The 21,113-nt window shown below is 36.7% G+C and overlaps 1 protein-coding gene across 4 annotated transcripts in view; it reads left to right on the top strand.

Annotated features, from left to right (window-relative positions):
- Positions 1–20,311, top strand: part of GRIA1 (glutamate ionotropic receptor AMPA type subunit 1) — a 207,246-nt gene extending 186,935 nt beyond the window's left edge. For 3 of the 4 annotated variants that reach the window (XM_015818147.1, XM_029284528.1, XM_015818149.1), the window contains 5 exons: positions 3,324–3,522; positions 4,460–4,707; positions 7,716–7,830; positions 17,216–17,350; positions 20,079–20,311. In XM_015818147.1, the coding sequence (XP_015673633.1) occupies positions 3,324–3,522; positions 4,460–4,707; positions 7,716–7,830; positions 17,216–17,350; positions 20,079–20,270 (889 nt within the window). In that variant the 3' untranslated portion in view covers positions 20,271–20,311. Of the gene's footprint in view, positions 1–3,323; positions 3,523–4,459; positions 4,708–7,715; positions 7,831–8,535; positions 8,651–17,215; positions 17,351–20,078 lie in introns of all 4 variants that reach the window. The other variant, XM_015818146.1, reaches the window with a different exon arrangement.
- Positions 20,312–21,113: the final 802 nt, after the last annotated feature.

Here is a 21,113-nt window from a genome sequence, read left to right on the forward strand (position 1 = left end):
AGGGATACTGCAATGGTTGCAAATGTGAGAATGGGTCATAAGTTACTTTTTTTTTAGCAACATCATAACTTCAAACATTTGTTAAATGAATGATCATAAGTCAAGGACTTCCTATATTCTCTTTTGGGGAAATCTATTGTTTTGGGAAAAGACAAATCCAGAATATTTTGATACTTTAGTATCTATTTGATGATCTGTTGAACTATTACAAAAAACAGACTCTTTTTGGGGGGGATGACAGTGAAAAGAGATTCTGTGTTTTGCCTTAGCAAGGGGTTATTATGTAGGGCAGGCCACTGAGGTCTGGAACTGCTCTCTTCTGCTGTTCAAGTTGCCCTAACTTTATAACTTGACCTCCATTAAATTACAGAACTGAATTGTAACACTCTTCCTGAAAGAGTGATATGAGGTTTTGTTTATTTTTGGCAGTTGAATTATCCTTGCAGGCTGGGAAAGTATAGAAGATTAAATACCAAAAAAAGTCCTAAGAGCCTCAGCTCTGGGCACAAAATGCCAGCCATTTAAAAATTACAAAGGCAGCATGTAATTTGCACAGTTGGTAAGGTAGAAAGACTCAATATTGTAACAGGAGTGGGTTTACCAGTCGGAGTTTCACCCTGGCGCTACACTATTCTATTTTCACTTCTTTCACAAATCTGAAGAATAGAAAATAGCTACCTTGCTGTTATATTCTCTCAGACTTCACATTGAAGAATTCTCCTGTCTTGTTAATTTAATTTTTAAGGGGACCACATAATGATAATCTTCATTTGTACCTGCCCCATCTGTTCCACTAATATTCCTTTCATTCTTTCCCAATCATAATCTTTCAGGGGGGAAAGCCGCAGATTAACAATAACAACTTTGCATTTAACAAATAAATCATATTGTTCCTTAACCTGATGACATGATTTATACAAAAAGAAAAGATAAGAGCTAGAGGCCCACAAACGTTTGAACTACAAAGTATCAGACCCCATTTTAGACTCATATTTGCACAGAGTAACACTAGGAATAATATCTGCAAATGTCAGACATTTGTTAAAGAATTATTTTTTTCTAAATCTTGTATATTTTTCTAGAAATTCAAAGATGATGGTATTTACACTTGTAGTGAGAAAGATGGATTTCATTTCCCCCTTTTCAGATCAAACTAAGAATCTTTCCCCTTCTCTGTGTTGGCATAAATTATCCCAGCATGAAATTTTCTCTCCTTATTGCTGATCCCTATCTTCACTCTTCCCAGCCCCTTCTTTCATTGGACTCTCCTCCTAAGTTACGGATAACAAAGCATAACCAATTTTATTTATCTTGTAGATGTCATTAAACACTGTCAGTTTCAGGGGAAAAGACAAATACCAATACACCTAAGAATGACTTAAGTCTTTCTCATTCATGTACCAGAAAAGAGATTAAGGTACTTATGGGAATATGGGAAGGAGGAGGAGGAGGAGGAGGAGGAGGAAAGGAAGGAAGGAAGGAAGGAAGGAAGGAAGGAAGGAAGGAAGGAAGGAAGGAAGGAAGGAAGGAAGGAAGGAAGGAAGGAAGGAAGGAAATAATATTATTTCCAGGGCATGTTTAAGTGCTGTAGTGGCTCCTAAAACTTGCAGATTTATTCATATATGCCACTGGAAATATACGTACATCAAATATATATCTCTTTCAGAGGTCAATCCTGAATGGAATTTAAAGCAAGGTAATATCAATAATATTGAATGCTGCAATGAGTAAAAGCTCTCCCAAAGTAGATCAACACCTTGAGACACATAAATATCACATGTTAGAAAGATAGATGCTATTTGAATTGTATCCTTTTATCTTCCAGAGCAAATTCTAAAAAAGCAGACCTATAATTCACAATACTGAATAGGATATATCATTAGGACTAGAATATAGCATTCTCCATGAAGTAAGTTTTACTGAATTTAATAGGACTTTAGTTTTTTAAAAGACATCATAAATGACTCTACACATCACTAGGAACTCATTTTCCAACTATTTTAAAAATAGTTGCAGGAATTCTTTTAAATAAACTGAAGCAGAACATATAGATAGATAAATACTGATGGACCACTTTTACAAATAATTATATGTTTGTTAGCCCAACAAAGCTGAAGCGTGCAGTGGAGAAAAAAATGAAAGGGACTTATGGATGAAATGATTTTGATTTGCTGGGCTCTTTAAACATAGTATTTGTCCTTCATTTTGCCCTAGAGATAACCAACATAATAGCTGGGTCACACCATCCCTTTCTCTTGCTAGTTTCTGTAATGTGTACTTTTTGCCAGATGAAGCAGCTAGAATAAGATGTGATCTTTCCCAATTGTTAAAATATATAGGATTCTTCACAACAAACCTATGGAACTGTAGACAGTTACTTTCTTTAATGTGTGAGATTCCCGTTACAAAGCAAGGAAGTTGAAATGCCACTGCTGTGGTTCTTGTGAGAAAAAAAAGAACATTCTTCTTTTTACTATAAAGCTGTCCTGTTACTAATTTTGAAATGGGCTGAGCTGAAGGCCTATAGATATATTTTTTTCTTGCCACACACATAGATAATACAGTCTCACTTCAGTTTTACAAAGAAATTCAGTACTTCAATTCCTGTTCTCTCTAACTTTACTTATATTAACCATACCTATAGCACTGGACAATGAAGCAGTATCAATGTACTAACTATATTTCATTTATTAAATTAATGTCCATAAACATATATATATGTGATATTACGTATCTCATTTTTTCTGCAACACAGAGGCAAGACTTTCGTGCTGGTCAGTCAAAATGGTCTTCCTTTTTTATCATATTGTGATAACAAAAATCCTATTTTGTTCTTCCATTGTTTCATTTTTCTTATGATGATTTTCTACATTTTATGATCTATCTGCAGTGGCAAATTAAGGGTGATGGAGATAGATGTCAGTTAGATGTTTTAAAAAAACCTTCTGTTTTTCTTCTATCAATGTATTTCTTCCATGCTATATTAATGGCGCCCTAGTAGGTAATTAATAATAGGGATGTATAGAGATTAAGTTATTAGTGAAGCTAATTGGCAGTTGTCAATGTAGATCTAGCTAATTCTTCACCCTCATTTAGGCCAAGAGTTAATTGTGAATGCTGCTTTCATTCCCTGAGTTTTACAGGTTGCAATCCGAAAGGACTGTAAATGGCTGTCATTCCCATCTTAAAATAGGATTAAAATAAAATAACAGTATAATAAGGTAATTATTCCATTAGTGCTTATGTGGAAACAGATTCTACGTAATATCTGTCTTACTTTATTTTCTAATTGTATCTTTTGTTACATTTTCTTTTTTCGGTAGATCCCTGTCTGGACGCATAGTTGGTGGAGTTTGGTGGTTTTTTACTTTGATCATCATTTCATCTTACACAGCCAATTTAGCTGCATTTTTAACAGTAGAGAGAATGGTGTCTCCCATAGAGAGTGCAGAAGACTTGGCCAAGCAAACAGAGATAAATTACGGGACTTTGGATGGTGGTTCTACTAAAGAATTCTTTCGGGTAAGAGAAATTAGTTCTGATTTTCATGTACAAAGCAAGACTTGTGCTAGCCCAGGAAATATAGCCCATCTGCCAGATACCATAAATACCCTTGAAACATGGAGTAATTATATGCTTCCACAGATTACTGAGTAATTACACTTAGCAGCATCAAAAGTAATTACCCTGTGACTTGTAGCTCAGGTTTAGAGAATAATAAATACTTAGTTAGCTCTGTAATTTAATGGCACCATTTACAATATGCAAATATATTTAAGTTATTCAACAGTGGCTTGCATGCCAAGCTACCAAAAGTACACTTTCTTTCTGTGGTCTAGTGTTTTCTGTCTCTCGCTTCTCTCTAATGTTTTCTTTACTCTTCCTGCTCAAGTTTGTGGACTGAAATACAGTTCTGTTGCTTTTATCCTCAATCCCATGAGTTTGACTAATATGGAGTCAGCCTATTTGAGTGTTGTCAATTCCAAATAGTAGTTGTTTTCCAGAAGTCTTCCCTATCCCAAATATCCTTTAAACCCCAGAGATTTGAGGAATTCAAATTGAAACACCTGATATAACATGCTTTCAGTTTTGCCACTAAATTACATTTCCTCTTTAGGATTAGAATTTAGCAAATGTGCTACCACTTCCAACATAATTCCTAGAATCTGGCTTTCACAAAAGCTTTTACGTTTTTAATTATTTTTTCTTCTGTCTCCCTTCTGCTTGAGGTAATTTTTATTCCATAAAATGTGCCGATGAATGGCACCAATTCATGAAATCCATCCATTTCTCTGTTCGCCTCTATAAACCAGCCCCTAATTTGAGTAATATCCTTTCTTTAGCTGTGCACCGTGTAGGCACACACAGCCCAACAAATTTGTGTCTTCCTTGGTGTATGAATCTCTGCTCTGTGTATTAACGCATGCTAAGAGCAGCGGATTTATGCTATTCTGGACAGAGATCTAAAATAGCGGTTTTTGAGAAGATGTGGACGTACATGAAGTCAGCTGAGCCCTCTGTTTTCGTGCCGACAACAGAAGAGGGGATGAAGCGTGTGAGGAGATCCAAAGGGAAGTATGCCTACCTGCTAGAATCTACCATGAATGAGTACATTGAACAGAGAAAACCATGTGACACCATGAAGGTGGGAGGTAACTTGGATTCCAAAGGCTATGGCATTGCAACGCCAAAAGGTTCACCACTGAGGTAGGTAGATTGAATGTGTGGCTTCTTTCCCTTCATCCTCAGCAGTTGATGCATCCATAAACATGCTGCTAATTTTCATTACCACAGTATAGCTAATAAAACTGGGGGAGGAAGGAAAATGGAAAAGTAATTAGGAGCAGGAAAGTTAACTGCCAGACTGCTTCTAAATAGTGATACGTAGGACTTCCAGGATCCCTGAATGCTGTAGCCTCACTCCTATAGTTTGTTTCTTTGCTAAATGGGCCCAAATTGTAAGACCAAAAGTAATTTGTGACAACCTGGCTACTGCTTAATGGGGCATTATTTTGAAATAATGTGATTGTTTTCTGGTGTGCATGCCTATCATGTAATGTCTGTTATAGCTCTTCTTTGGTTAGAGAGATTCTAGTAGTAAAAATATTTAGGTATGTGCATGACTTAGCAAAGAAATACAAATATCTAAAGGACAACTAAATGGAAAAGCTAAGTGTTTTCCTGCTAGATAGACAACAAATGGATGAGAGGATAAGTAGCCACTGATAGAAAGTAGATAATAACATATACTGGATCCAGATGTTGCAAAAGATGGTATGTTGGCCATAAAATTGTAGAAAGAATGCAGTATCCACAATCATAGCATACAAAATACAAGTGGCTCAGCAAAAGAAAAGATTACAAGGATCCACCAGCCACCAAGACAGAAAACACAATAGCTAAGCAGAGAAAAGGTCTGTAGAGAGGAGATTAGGTAGAAGGTAGGATTACAGGGATCCACCAGCACTTTAGCTACACAAGAACACATATCCCATGCTATTATCCACATAATATAATATAATAAAATAACAAATATGTTTGTTATTTTACAACCAAGATACTTGGTGGAAGAAGGACAAGAACTGCCAGGAAAAAAATTAAGGTATTGATAATGGGCCTGGAGATTTAATAAAGAACAACATAGCCAGATGTGATTTGCGATGTTCATTTTCAACGTATATGTATATTAAAAAAAAATCTTTTTTTCTTTAAAGATACAAATATACATAGTATACACAGCCACAGAAAGAGAGAGAGAGGGGGGGGGAGAGAGAGAGAGAGAGAGAGAAATGCTAAGGTTGATTTCATCTACTTTTTCAAAATGTCCTTCTGATATGTCAGTAGAGTGGGACAGAAGAATAAGTTAGAAATATTTGTTCTTGATTTACTTTCCAGTTCAATAGAAGCAACCAGGAGAGAACATTTTGCTTTTCCATTGGATCTAATGGTGCTTTTTTATACATATGGCCTCAGTTTCTGTCTCATTATGTTTGTTATTTGTGGTCATTTTAACTGTTTATCTAATGCTATATGCTCTTCAGACAACTTCTGGCATCTATTCCACTATCTGGAAATATCCAAGAATTGCATCTTATTTTGAACTGACTGAGTGTTCCATCTAAGTCAGTATAAATTTAACCATTGAAGTCAATAAGATCATAATGTTACATGTAAGGCATCCATTTTACAAATGATTCCCCAGATGTGATAGATCATTTGGGCAGAATCTATGTACATCAGTGATTATTGATTTCAGGTCCATCTCACATTTCTAACTAGTTTATATTAAATACTGTAATGTCCCATCATAGTATAATGTTTAAGTGCGAATTGTACCCAAGTTGGTGTGTTAACATCTGTAGACTTAATTTCAAATTGGAACCATGCGCAATCATACAAGTCAATATATGAGACTGTTATCTTCATCTAGTATGAAGACAGTGGGCATATTTAACATGGGAAGAGGCTGAAATAATGTATCTAAATATGTCAAAACTGGTCTATAGCATCCTAGATGAAACCAGAACTATAAAAGAGTGGCTGCATATTAAAATCTTCCCTGACTACATCCATCATTGCAACATCTTTAACTGTGTTTGGATTGTTTGGTCAGTGCCATTTTTCTCAAACTATCCTGGAAATGCCTATTGTTGAAACATTCTACTGATCCCCAAATTCTATGTCATCACAAGCTACAGTTCTAGATTAAGGACTGCATGCATGAAATTTAAGGACTGATCAGGCTGCATGCATGAAATTTACAGATAATTCTATACCTGCTCATTTAAAAGTAAGTTCTATAGCTTCCAGTTGCCCATTCTTCAGTAAGATTTCTTCCTAACCCTACAGAAGGATTCCCAGAGCAGGGCTGAAAAAATTCAGATGACTATTAGATCATTAAATGTATCTGTATCTACTGTATATTTGTATGCCACAATATTGTTGATGCTGTCACACCTCTGTATGGAGAAGGGCTAACTGACTCAGTTTCTTTCTCATGTAACCATATAGTAAATAAGATCCAGCCCATTGACTTCAATGGAATCCAGAGAATTTAATCAGAAGAGAATCTCCTTTTTTCTGTGTTTGTATGTTGTGAAATGTCTGAAGTGTTCTCTCAGTTCTGTATTGATTTGGATGTTACAGTTCTTAAACTGATTTTTTTTCTTTTTGTTCCTTAAACAGAAATTTTTACTGATCATTGTTTTTATATGTCTTTTGTGACATGAGGATCACTCAGGAGGAATAGGCGAGCCAGAATCCCTCCCCCCTATTCTAAATTATTATACTAATTCTTTTTTCCTGCAAAAAGCCAAATTATTGAGTTTACAGCTGCAGCTGGGCAAATGATTCTTCCACTGTTCCTGCACTTCATTCTTTCAGAAGCCAACCCTACGCCAATTGCGATCAAATTTTATTTCACCACTAGAGCAGCTGTAGAAGATGACATCCCGAGTGAGCATTTGTTACTTAAAGCAAAAAAAGTAAACAAATCTCCTTTGTGATTCTGTTCTCTGTAGCATTTCTCCCACTCACAGGGAGTGTTACATCACTCGTCATCCCCGCTGTTATTTTAATTGTAAGGGACACGGTCTTACTGGGGGAGAATATTGGATCAGACTAAAGGGTGCTGGTTCACCGATCCCTTGTTGTCACATGACTTTCCGAGTGTTCTCCGCCTGTTACTCATCGAGTGTTATCTATTCATTTTAAAGAAACCCAGTAAACCTGGCAGTGTTAAAACTGAACGAGCAGGGGCTTTTGGACAAATTGAAAAACAAATGGTGGTACGACAAGGGCGAATGCGGCAGCGGGGGAGGTGACTCCAAGGTCAGCCTCAGTAAGAAAACCTAGTGGGTATAAACCGCATGGATAGTAACCAGCAACCACATTGCCTTTGCATTCAACCACTTGGGGAGAACAAACCCTCTTGGATAGCTCTCTCTTACTCAATGAGGATATGTGCTCTTGATTAATGATGACATGGGAAAGGAGTCCATGGGACTAGATGTGCCCGCATGGCCATTGTGGCAATTCTTCTTCTAGAAGAAGGGATTGCAACCATAGCTGCTCATAGCACTAAAGCTTTCCTAGAACACATCCTTCCTTTCCCCACTTCCCACCCTTAAAGTTTTGTTGGATCTCTTAAGCATGATCATCGATAGGAGACTGAGATACTGTGCAGGGCTCTGCTTTGGCTGATTGCCCTGCAGATGTTGATAGTCTGCAGTGGTCAGCATTAGCAAGGCCGCTTGCAAGTATCTCTTGGCAGATGGCTGAGGTTGCTGGTTACTCAAAGTGATATAGTAATACTCATCTTGCTATGCTGGAGAAAAGAAGGGTGAGAATGTGTTGGGAGTGGTGGGGCTGGCTGGGATGCTGGAGGAGGGAGGGGTGGCCAGATGGAGTATTCAATTGTATCACTTTGTCAATGTATAACTTGTATAATGAATGCTGTGAATGAACTGTATGTGTTGAATAACATAAAATAACATTGGTAATGTTATTTATGTTATTTCCCCCCCTGGTTTGAAGAGGTCCTGTAAACCTAGCGGTTTTGAAACTCAGTGAGCAAGGCGTCTTAGACAAGCTGAAAAGCAAATGGTGGTACGATAAAGGGGAGTGTGGAAGCAAAGACTCCGGAAGTAAGGTCAGTTATCCCTGAAGAGGTCATGCCTACCCATTGAAAACAAAAGTGTATTGCCAAATCCCCCTTGGCCATAATAGTACCAGAGTTTGGAATCTCATGGCAGGCAGACTGTTCCCCTAGAACGTGACACATACTCTTCACATTGAGGGTAATATCAGTTTAATATGCACGCATAGAGGGCAAAGCAAAGTAACAGGTGCCATATAGAACTGGAACAAAAAAAAATGATACTCCAAAGGGAAATGTGATCTTAATAGCACTGAAAAGAAAAATGATTTTCTAAGTGGAATTTTCATTCAAAATAATGTGATGTAATTTCAGGATCCATGTAGAAATCATGTAAAGGCTCTTATACATGCTAATCTTACAAATTATATTAGAGTTTGGTGAAGTGTTAAAAGCACAGGGCCCGAAACTGGGAAACTGTGCTTTTTAGTCCTACGTTTAGTGAGCTGGGTGACTTTGGGCCCATCACTCTCTCTCAGTCTTAGGAAGAAAGAAATGGCAAGTTATTTCCCCAAAACATTGCCAAATAAACTGCATATACTTGTCCAAGTAGTTGCTAGGAGTCAAAGCTGGTTCAAAGCCAAATATACATAATTTAGCAATAATATAATTCTGCCAGTTATTTATTTTAATGTTTCTAGATTGTTTCTCCATAAATTTAGTACAAATCTAGAGTAATAATAGAAAAACTAAAGAACATTTTACAAACAATTACAAATAAAAATCTAACATGTTACACAATATCCCCTGCCCCTCTCCCCACAAGTAAAGAGTTACAAAACAACAAAATGGAAAGAGGGATCTATGGTACGTTTAAATGGATCATAGGAAATGGCCATTAGTAGAAGAATTAAAATAACCTAATGCAGGAAACCATCCAAATTAAATAAATTGTTTATAACTATCAATTTTTATTATACATTCATTTCCTGCTTCTTTTTTTATTTTATATATGTCCTCTTCAAATGTTTAATTTAAAAAGGGGAAATAGATAAGGCAAAGGATTATTTTTTTAAAAAAGGATTGGTGATCTAAAAGAAGCCTGTCATGGATTTCTATTAGATTGAAATGTGTTGGCCTCCAAAGAGGACATCACCAGAATTTAGGAAGGAGTAATGAATGGAAACCATGCCATCTATTACTTTTCATTTGAAAAAAAAGTAATATATATTTGAGAAGCTAATTAGAATAAGTGTTTTTTTTAAAATAAAGTTCCATAAACATATTTTAAGGCTTGGTCATGATTAAATTAAAACCTATGTTATGGAAAGTTGTGTTAAAATGTAGATAAAGTTAAATTGTGTTGAAAAGAATACATTAGTGTTGCTTGAATTTAAAGGGTTTATATCAGATTAATTTTGTAGTTCATGTGGAAAGCACATATATAATCTGTACAACAGTTGAAATGTTTTCAGATTTTTAATCCTTCCTTCTGAATGTAGGCAAAATAGAAAAATATATTAATTCATTTGGCACTTTCATTAATGAGATTTAGAATGATTCAGGCATTCATAGCTAGAACAAGAAAATAAAAAGAATAAATAAATAAAAAATTGTCTGGGTTTGGAGAATCTAATTTTTAAAACACTACAAAGATCTTGGATCTACAGAGCTCTGTGAAAATGAGTAAATATTTCTTTGGATTTGGATAATGATTAATGAAAGTAATATAGTGTTGTAGATAAAAACCACATTTTAGGAAAACGTATGAGTTAAAGGAAAGCAATAGAGTGTATTTTCTGTCTTTTAAAGTAATTTGAAGAACAATAAACTACCCATCAGAAAGGCAAAAGACATGAAAAGATTAGTTCTTTTTTGAAGAACTAAGTCAGGATCAGATCAGTTCTAAAAATAATCTACAGTGTTTCCTTTGTGATATAATCATATTCATCATCTCTGTTTAGAAGTTAATCCAACTTCAAATGGGTACAAGACTAATCTCTAAACAAAAGATTAATAAACATGATTGGCAGTGGTAATACCCGTGGATGTCTAATTTACCTCACCCATATATTTAATTTTTTGAAGTGTATGAAAATAGACTATATTTCTCTTTTTAAAACATAACATGATTTAAAACATACCCACCATGTATGGAATGCACTTTCCATCTAATTTAGGACTGCTTCCTTTTTTTTTATTCCGCCAAAAGTTAACCATGGAAATAAACAGGAAAGTCACTGAAATAAAATTAAAATTTTAAAGAATGGAAAGATAATGCAGAAAATAATAATATTGGAAACATAGGTCTTATAATGGCACCTCCAAAATGAGGAAAACTTTAAACAAGGAATAAAGGCAAATATACATGTCCCAGGATAATGTTGCAAGATCCAATCTGGGTCAGTACTTAGGAGCTAGGGACTTGGCAACACAAGAAAAAAACAACCAATCGCCAGTGATCAACACACCAATCAACTAATAGGAAGGCACCATATACTGTAAATATGATGCATAGAATAACCCAAAGCACACATTTTGGTAGAGAGAAGTTTCCTGAGGATGGGTTCCAACATGAATCCAAAAGCTCGGAAGGTTAAATCTCTGGTCCCGATGATCGACCTAGATTGGATCTTGTAACTTTAAACAATGTGTATTTTGCTAAATTTTACTCTATAACTTATGTAGTAGCTGCCTCCCTCCCTTCCCTACCCAACACTAATCAACAGATATTCAACATGAAATATAATGAAGACAAAGTTTAACCATCCATAAATAAGTATCAATACTGAAATAGGCAACTTATTAAAATATTAAAAACTACAAGAGTTCAATATTCTAATTATGAATATATGAATATTAAATTAAATTAAGAGATATACATTTTCCTTGTCATTTTTTCTGACATTCAGCTAATTCCTAGAGCCCAAAACTGGGTCAAGCTGCAATCAAACAATGAAAGAAACTTTCAATGAAAGAGCTTTGATGTAGGCAGACACAGATTTTGTGCGCTTCTCATTTTGTCTTGCCCTATCACTTGTCAATTTCTTTGTTAGTTGTTTTCTCTCAAATGATGAGATTAATTCCAGCAGACCATTAAATGTCTACATACAAAGAGTATTCCAACTTTCTTCTTCCCAACTGACTTCTTTTAGTTTACTTCCACCTTTACATAACCTGTTGGCAAGACTTGAATAGAACATAATTCCCTTTCCTCTCATATTGTTTGCTCTGTATGTTAAATAAGGTAATTCATGCTAATTACTCTTCTGCCTGCATCTGTTCTAAAATCTATGACTGTACAAAATGCAGTCAGATGCTTTCTAGAACTGAATTACCCATACAAGCGCATTAGCTTCATAATATATAAATGCTGTCAGATAAATATTTTTCCCTGAAGAGTTGCCATGTCATTTGATCAAAGAGAAAATGTTTTAGAAACTATTGCAAAGAAAAAGAGATTTAAAAAACATTATCATAGATAAAATGCATATTCTAATATTATAAGTGATAACACAACCAAAATATGTGTGTGGGTCTGCATGTCTGTGAATGTCTCCTCTTTCATTGTCCAATCATCCACAATTTCCCCATCTTCCTGTATTATAATTAAAACCCAACAAAAGCTTTTCCTTAGATTATCCGTTTATTTTGCAGTAGTTATGCTACTGTTCCTACTAAGGAGAAATCCTTCCTTTGAGAAATTGGAGAATTAACCTTTCTTCTAGAGAAAGTGAAAGAAATTACTCGTCAATTTCTCGGCACATAAATAGCATAGAGAATTTCAAAAGTCTATTTGTTCCTAGATTTAATATATAATTTATTTCTTCTATTGCCTGTCAGTCCAGTTTCACACTAGTATAACAAGTAGTGTTCTGTACAGTGCTTGACACCATCATTCAGCATTTCACAGCAGCAGACTTTTTGTCCACATTGCTAGTATGGCATGCCCAGAGGGAAATCAACTTGCTCTCTAAAGGATTGTCCTTAACTGAGCATCAAGAGTTTACTCTCGCCAAATCTATGACTATAAATCTTGTATTTTAAAGGATCTTAAATTCTGTTTTAGGAGATGGGGGAACAGAGGTCAAGGCAGGCCCGAATTGTGAGAACTTGATATTCTCATCCCTCCTGTTTTACATGAAACCAGTGATAAGGCCATTTATGAACAGGTATCATCAGTACATTGACATCTCAAGTGATACAGTTAAATTCTTGTCCCAGGAGAATGTTGAAGTCTGGGTAGGAGGAAACAGGCTTAAACTCAGTACTGACGAGACAAAATGTCTGTGCCTGGTTTTCCTAATATCATGGGTTTTGAGTTCTGAATAAGGTTATAATCCACAAGTTAGAATTGGTTTGCAGTTTAGAGGTCCTTGAAGAGCAGGTAGCAGCTATGGCCAGGAGAGCTTTTATCCAGATTCATCTGGTGAAGACTGAGAGTCCATCCTCATAGTTATTCATGCCTTAGTTCACGGGTCGGCAACCCACGGCTCCGGATCTGCATGAAGGGCAGGAGAGAGCCAGCTTGTTGGAGAAGAGCCTGAAGCAAGCTTGCCAGGTGAGCAGAAGATCGGAGAGAGGGAGAGAGGGGGGGAGAGAGAGAAAGAGAGAAAGAGAGAGAGAGAGAGCGAGAGAGAGGGAGAGAGAGAGAGGAAGAGAGAGAGGGAGAGGAAAGGAAGAAGAAAGAGAAAGAGAAAGAGAGGAAAGAAAGAAAGGGAGAGGAAAGAAAGAGAAACAGGGAGAGAAAAGAGAAGGAGAGAGAGGAAAGAAAGAAAGAGAGGGAGGAAAGAGGAAAGAAAGAGGGAGAGGGTGAGGAAAGAGGGAGAGGAAAGAGAGAGGGAGGGAGAGGAAAGAAAGAGAAACGGAGAAGAAAGAGAGAGAAAGGGAAAGGGAGAGGAAAGAAAGGGAGAGGAAAGAGAAAGAAAGAGGGAGAGAGAGAGGAAAGAAAGAGAAACAGAGAGAGGGAGAGGAAAGAGAGAGAGGGGAAAGAGAAAGAGGGAGAGCAAAGAGAAAGGGAGAGTGGAAAGAGAAAGAGGGAGAGGAAAGAAAGAGAGGGAGAGGAAAGAGAAAGAGGGAGAGGAAAGAAAGAGAAAGAGGGAGAGGAAAGAAAGAGAAAGAGGGAGAGGAAAGAGAAAGAAAGAGAAAGAGCACAGCAGCACAGCAGCCTCTATTTCTTTTTAATTAAACTCTTCAATCAAGCTCCCCACCCCTTGCGTGCGCACGCACATGCGCGCGCAAATTTTGCGGCTCCCAATGTTTTCTTTTCTCTGGGAAATGGGTCCAAGTGGCTCTTTGAGTGTTTAAGGTTGTAGACCCCTGCCTTAGTTACATCATGTCTGTCTTCCCTGTGTGTATTTTTTTCACATTAAATTTGATTACTATTCTGATATAATGTCCCACACAGATATAAATATTCTGTTGATGTACCCCTCTTTCAGGAAGAGAATTAGAAGTTTTATTACCACACCTCTTGCTTTATCAGTGTAATACTGATAAAATATAGTACTTCCACACATACTGTAGAAATGGGCACTTTTGAGAAATGCCTTTCTCAATCAGTCATGCCAGAAGAAATCCCTGGAACACAAAGGAATAAACAGTTGGTGAATCACAAATAAAAATTCCTAAAACAACAGCTTTTCATGGCACTCTGCTCAGGGTGGATCCAGGGCATTGGCCACAAGCATTCAAAATCAATGTCTATTTCAAAGAGCAATGTTAAATGCCTTGGTCGTGTTCTCACTGATGCAAAAGGTGAAAGGAGACCCAGGAAACCTGGGCCTGAAACAGTGATGGGATTCAGCCAGTTTGCACCACTTCGGCAAAACCAGTACCTAATTTTTTGTTGCCCAGGCCCAGAATGGACTTCCGGAAGCGGCATCCACACAGAGAACCGGTTGTTCACATATTTGAATCCCACCACTGGCCTGAAGGACTATTTGTCATAAGATCCCAAGAAAAAAGATGATGGATAAGCTGCCCCTGATTGAAGAGAAGGTAGCTAGGCCGGGTCACCATGGCAACGATGCTGGTGTATTTCTCACAGCTTAGGCTGGCTGCTTACTTTTTACCTGCCAGTCTTCCTCTTCCCTCCCATGTCACTCTCCCTCTGCAGGAGACAAGCTGTGACATTTACACTCCCACTAATAAGCTGGCTGCATGATGGGCAGGCTCCTTGGGAAGGCATCTGTCACAAAGCACAAATGGCAGAGCTCTGCTGCTCCGCAACAGGGTTTTGATTCTCTTGGGCATTTTGTGTGGGATTGGTGCCTTTCCTTGTGCACTGTTGTTATTAATGCTATTAAATCAGGGGTTGGGATCGAAACAGCAAGTAAGGCCTTATAGAGTCAGGAAGGTAAAGCAAGCCACAGCAGGCAGGAATTGCTTCTTTGCCTCTGCAGTGTTTGCTTGTGACCCTGGTGCCAATTTCCAACCAGGAAAGACTGGTGACAGCAAGGCAATCATCACTCTCCAAAGAATCTCGTTGCAATTAGAAATTACATCCTTCTATCAGAGAAAATGTGAGAGCCAAAAAGCTACAGGAAGCATCAAAAGTACTTTTCCAATCTAAATCTATATTGCGACGTTATTTCTTTGCATCTGGCTCAGTATCTTTCTCCAAGCAAGCTTCAGCCAGCTTTGGGAATCCTATATTGAATGCTATTTTTCCCCCATCTTGTGGAGTATTGTTGCAAGATTGGGGATTAACAGGCACATGCTCTCTAAAAATGAGACTTGTTCAAGTCTGAATCTTTCTGCAGTTATTTAACATTGACTTAATCCATTTAAATACAACATATATCAATATTTTGTGATAATGTCTCGCTGACACCATACAAATCCCATTTAAAGTGTTACAACACTTCTATTCAACTAAACTACTACCACTCAGACTTTAAAAACCTAAAATATTGAGATTTGAATGAAATGTAGATACAGCTAATCTTGAAAGTCTCATTCATTCTTCACATTTTCCCCTTATGTATGTGCATGCTTGTGTGCATGTTTAATGTAAATATAAAATGCATGCTAATCTAATCCTTCAAAGTAGGTTTATTTTTAAATGATTTTATTAAAGTTTTTAACAAACATAGTAAAAACTAACACTAACTAAAAAGAAAAAAGAGAAATAAAAGAAATAAAATCCTATTCTATAATATTTAAAATATCAGCACTTTCCCATGGACAGGTTTTTCATCATTAATTGCAATATCTTATTTCAAAATCATTGCACACTTAGTCCATTTGTAAGTTTCCAAAATCAACTTTCCAATCATCTTTTTTGGCTTACTCTGGAGGAAAAATAATTTTTAAGTCCTGAAATTTGCATTTAAAACTTCTTTTGCTAAGGATTCAAGGAAACTCACCCAGTTTCCTTGGTGGAAATTTGCTGTTGTGAAAATTCTTAGTATCTGAAGAGCAATTAACATGTAATAGTACCAAGGTTAATAGCAACATAGCTGATTGAAGCCACCTATCTTGACCATCTCTAGAAAGAACAGTGATGATATAAACGTCTTAAGCTGGGCATAACCAAGTCACTTTTTACCATAATATATATGTGAAAGATCTCAACATGTATTGCTGAGAATTCAGAAATAGTTGGAAATACTTGCGTTTTTCTGAGAAACATACATATATGTTAAATCTTTCTGTGCTACTTTTAATTCTGAAAGCCCCTTACAAGAATGTTTCTGTGACTTCAAAAATATATAACATTGTTTTTGGTCTGCTCAAGCATTTTTTATTAGATTTTCAGGTAAATCCCAACAAAATAATCTTTCTTTTATGCATATAATAACAAAAAGAACCAGCTTATGAAGTTATTATGAATAGAAAAGATGTTTAAAATAAGTTTCTAATAAAAGAGTTTAATTGGTGATTAACAATTCCCGTTATCAATAAAACACTGAATTTTAAAATGCACCATAACATACATGCAAAATCATTTCTCTATTAAAGACAGAGGCAATGAAGGCAGAACCTCTTAATGTCACAGCAATTGAATATTGAACAAAAGGCAAAGAACATGTTAGGATTAAAACAAGCAGTTTTGATTTGTTGCTTAGCAACAGAAATTGCGGGGGAAATAGTCAAAAAAGAGAAGAAGAGGCATTTCCAAGAGAGAGAATTATTTTAGGAGAGGGAAAGTGGAAACTAGTAAATATTGGCTCAGAGTAAATATTAGCTCATCTTTTATCAATAATTGAAGCTACATACAGTATGTTAGATTCCTCCAATCTGTACTGCCCATTAGACATATGGGAGTGCAATTCTCATCATCTTCAGACAGTCTGAATGATCATAGTTCAGTTTGACTGGGGAACAATATCTTGGCAAAAGCTGGTCAAGTAGTTAGGGGTGATGATTCCAGATGTTTTAGACTTAAACATTTCCAAAGGGTTGCAAACGCACTGAAACCTTTAATCAATCTTGTGTGTTTGATGGGGTAAGGCTATTAGTAAAAAAACAAAGGAAGTTGAGATGTCTTATGTGTTTTTAAAAGTGGTGACTCCCCAGTGTTATCAGGTTAAGCATTCCTCTTGTGTTTATCAAGATAAATGAACAACTGATTCCTTCCTCCCCATCCCTTTTTCCTTTTCCTTTCTCTTGTAGGACAAAACAAGCGCTCTGAGTCTCAGCAACGTGGCCGGGGTTTTCTACATCCTCATCGGTGGTCTTGGACTAGCCATGCTGGTTGCCTTAATCGAGTTTTGTTACAAGTCAAGAAGTGAATCAAAACGGATGAAGGTGGCAACACATTCACAGGCCTTTCACACCTTCTTTAGGATACCAGCCAGCCTCCTAATAGGCTTTTAGAAATGGATCCAACCAGGATGGTGATTAGGATAGAAAGTCAATATTTTAGGGACAACGCTGACTTTTACCTGACTGATCTATTTAGTGTTCAGCTGAGTGAGGCAGTTTACTGAAAATGACGTGGCCAGGATTGTCAGGAGCTAGGGAGTAATATTTTTTTAATTTGACAGTGATTCTGCAGGCATCCTTATTTCAATAAGTCACTATCAGTCACAATAGTTAGTAAATTGCCTCACGTTCTTTAGTAAAATGGAAGTGATCTAGGCTAAGTGGACTGGCCTTAGAAAACATTTTCAGAGTCTATCCTTGATTAGTTAAGAACAGAGTTTGATAGTTTAGCATCTATAAAAGAGAGAAAACTGCTTTATTCCAGCTTGGTATTTTTTAATTTACTATTGTCTACACTGATTAGAAATAACTTTCTGGGGTTCCAAGAATATTCTGTCCCTATTCCGATTTTCAAATGCCAGAGAATAAACTAGGGAATATTTGTTAGCAAAGCATGCAATTGGTCAACACAATACTGTCTTTTCCCATAGTACAAGTTGCTTTCAGTTGCTCCGTGGTAGTGAGAATGCCCAAAGAAGAATCTGCTCAGGAAAGATTCACAAATTTCAGATATGTGTTTTTTGCTGATATGTATAGCTCAGTTAGATCACCTTAAGAAGTTTTATCCTTCTTGTGCAACTGTGAGGTGGTTACATACCTAAACTTGCTCAGGCTACCCTTACACTGTCATATGAAGTGTACATAGTCCTGACTTGAGTATCTCAAAGACAGCTAATTATAGCAGCTGCATACGTAATTATAACACTTTAAAAAAAAAAAACCTTAAGTTTTTGTTTATTTATTAAATTTATATGCCACCCATTTCACTGTCCAAGTCATAGCTGTATTTTAGCTGTAATATTAATTCCTTTTCCTATGTAGAAAAAAATCTTACTTGACAGAAACAGAAAAATGGTTGTTGGTTTATATTTGTAAGAAGCATTAGGAGCAGTACAGCTTTTGCCCTCTTTTAGTTCAAATGTCTAGGAAGTAATGAAATATTTAACCTCTGCCTTGCTTGTTATAATTAATATATATATAAAGAATATCAGGCACTTTCCTTTCAGTACAGCTTTTCATTCTCCCACTGAGTTTTCCAATGCCATTTACAGAAATGAAGATGTTAATCATGAAATAAGACTTGTGCAAACCAATTGTGCAAATGGCTGGTAAACAACAATAACCAACATTCCTAACTGATATGCCACATACTTTCAGTTGGAAAAGAATCCTAAATGACCATATCTGAGCGAAGCATTTTTCTGCGTAACATAGGCATGGAATCTAATCCTCAATAAACAAACCCAGATTTAACCTTTGCATTTAGGGATTGTTAAGTCAGATAACCTGTTCCTTGCACCAGTTTCTCAGCTTATCTTGGCTATTATTCTTCTGTCTATGGCCAGGTCTTTTCATAACATCAATACATGCAAGACAAAAAGTTCTGAAAGTTTAATATTTAGATGAGAGTCAAAATGTCTGTGGAGATTCTGTCATCCAAGTCATGTTGTCCCAAAAGTGCTTTTTCAAAAGGCCACTGGGCTTTCTTTGTTTTTGCTTGAAGGCATTCCACTTCTCATCTAAGAAGCTTCTTCAGTTCTGCTTGAAGACATTTCGCTTTTCATCCAAGAAGCTTAAGAACTGAAGAAGCTTCTTTGGATGAGAAGTGAAAAGTCTTCAAGCAAAAACAAAGAAATTCCAGTTATCTTTTGAAAAAGCACCTTTGGGATGATACTCAAAACTGATGACATACTTAAGATTCAGGTAGGTGGTTGCTATTAACGGTGTTAAACAATTAACAAAGTAATTGTTCATTAAGGGCAGAACCTGATGTTATCCCATGATAACAAGAACTTGAAAAATACTATTTTCAGAAAAGAATTTACAGGAGGGAGAGAACTTCATTCTCCTCTCATGAATACCAATTCCTATCACTTCCTTCCAGTGTTGGAACCTGACTAAGAAAGAGAAATGAAAACTTATTGGGTTATTTGTTTATTTTTTTTCAGGCAAGAATTTGGAGGTGAGAAAATAATGAAATTCTATTTTGCCCACTGAATTTTCATTTTAATCAACCCTCTACACACACCCATATTAGTGTTATAAAAAAATGGGAATCTAAATTTCCAATTAGGCTGGCAGTCATTTGGCATGACCAAAAAAAAAAAACCACTTTAAATTTGATGCAGTTAACAATTAATTAATGTGATTTTCCATTCCCTTTCCAGGTGAACTATTTTTCCTAAATTTGTGACTTACGATACCTAAACTACAATCCTATAAGAGGATGCATTAATGAGCCTTCCCAAGCTTAAGACACTGAAGATACATGTGTCTTCTGTGTCTATCATAAGCGCTGGCATACATAAAGCAACTCCTAGTAATAATAAACAAAGCTTCACAACCTTCTGGTATTGCTGGAGATATATACAACTATTAGTAGCAGTCAGGAGTATTTTCCTGGATTACATAAACGGTATTTTAGAAGCAAATGAATTGAATATAGAAGCTACAAAACTACTAGAGGAGGAATTGAAGAAATGATGTGTATTATTATTGTCCAGCCATTACCAAGGGCAGGGGGGAGACCCCCCTTGTTTCTCTTAAAAAGGGTTTTTGTTTGATCCCACAGCAATCAATCAATGAAGCCATACGGACATCAACCCTCCCCAGAGCATCTGCAGCAGGAACCAGCAGTGGAGAAAATGGACGGGTGGTGAGCCACGATTTTCCCCAAACCATGCAGGAGATTCCATGCATGGGTCACAACTCTGGGATGCCCCTGGGAGCAACGGGATTATAATTGTCCCTTGATGGATCTTCTGGATGAGACCAGGGTCTCCCTTACCCCGGCAAGGGGCCAAAAGCAGACCATTCAAGAAGAGGGACAATGCAGTGGATCTTCTAGAAGAAATCAGATCCATTTCCTTTGTTTTCTTTGTGTGTTTGTATGTGTCTGTTTATTTTGCAGTAAATCCACAGGCAGAAGAAAGTACAACCTGTACTGCAATAAGGAGAGGGCAACTGGACTGAACATAATTTGGAGATATCCCTGAGACACGGTTACAGAAACACTGAGGAAGACAGCGCCATTTTGTTTTTAACTTGGTTGTTAATAAGTTCTTAGTGTGTGCAATATATATTTTTATTACTAATTCCCGTGATGTCAGGGTAATATCAGCCCTGCCCTGCTGAAAAGTTTTAAATCAGGTTTAGTTTGGGATGCAAACCATAAATGTCTACACTACTAATAGTGAAAGAGGGTGGGGGGACACCTTGAGCAACAAGACTCTACTGTGTGTTAAAATTGTTGCAACAAGCCTGAGTAGAATGTTGAAGGAGTTCTCCATTCCCCTGTCAAATGGGGAAAGGACTTCTAGGACAGTTGAAAGAGAAGCCTAACATGGAGAAAGAAATAGGAAGATTTTTTTTTTTTAAAAAAAAGAGTTATGTTGTGTATTCAGATTTGCAAGATCCCAAGTAAGTAGAGTTTAGTGCCACCTATATTGGCACTAATTGCCAATAATTAATTGGTGTTCTTGGAATTTGCATTTAATAGGCTATCACTTGGACAGGTTACCAGCCAGCCACTCAAGGCCAGGGCTATTTCCTATACATGGGGAAAACCAGGAAAATGTGTTAGTTT

Source organism: Protobothrops mucrosquamatus, unplaced genomic scaffold (assembly GCF_001527695.2).
Source record: "Protobothrops mucrosquamatus isolate PMUCROS unplaced genomic scaffold, P.Mucros_1.0 scaffold686, whole genome shotgun sequence".
Taxonomy (NCBI): Eukaryota; Metazoa; Chordata; class Lepidosauria; order Squamata; family Viperidae; genus Protobothrops; species Protobothrops mucrosquamatus.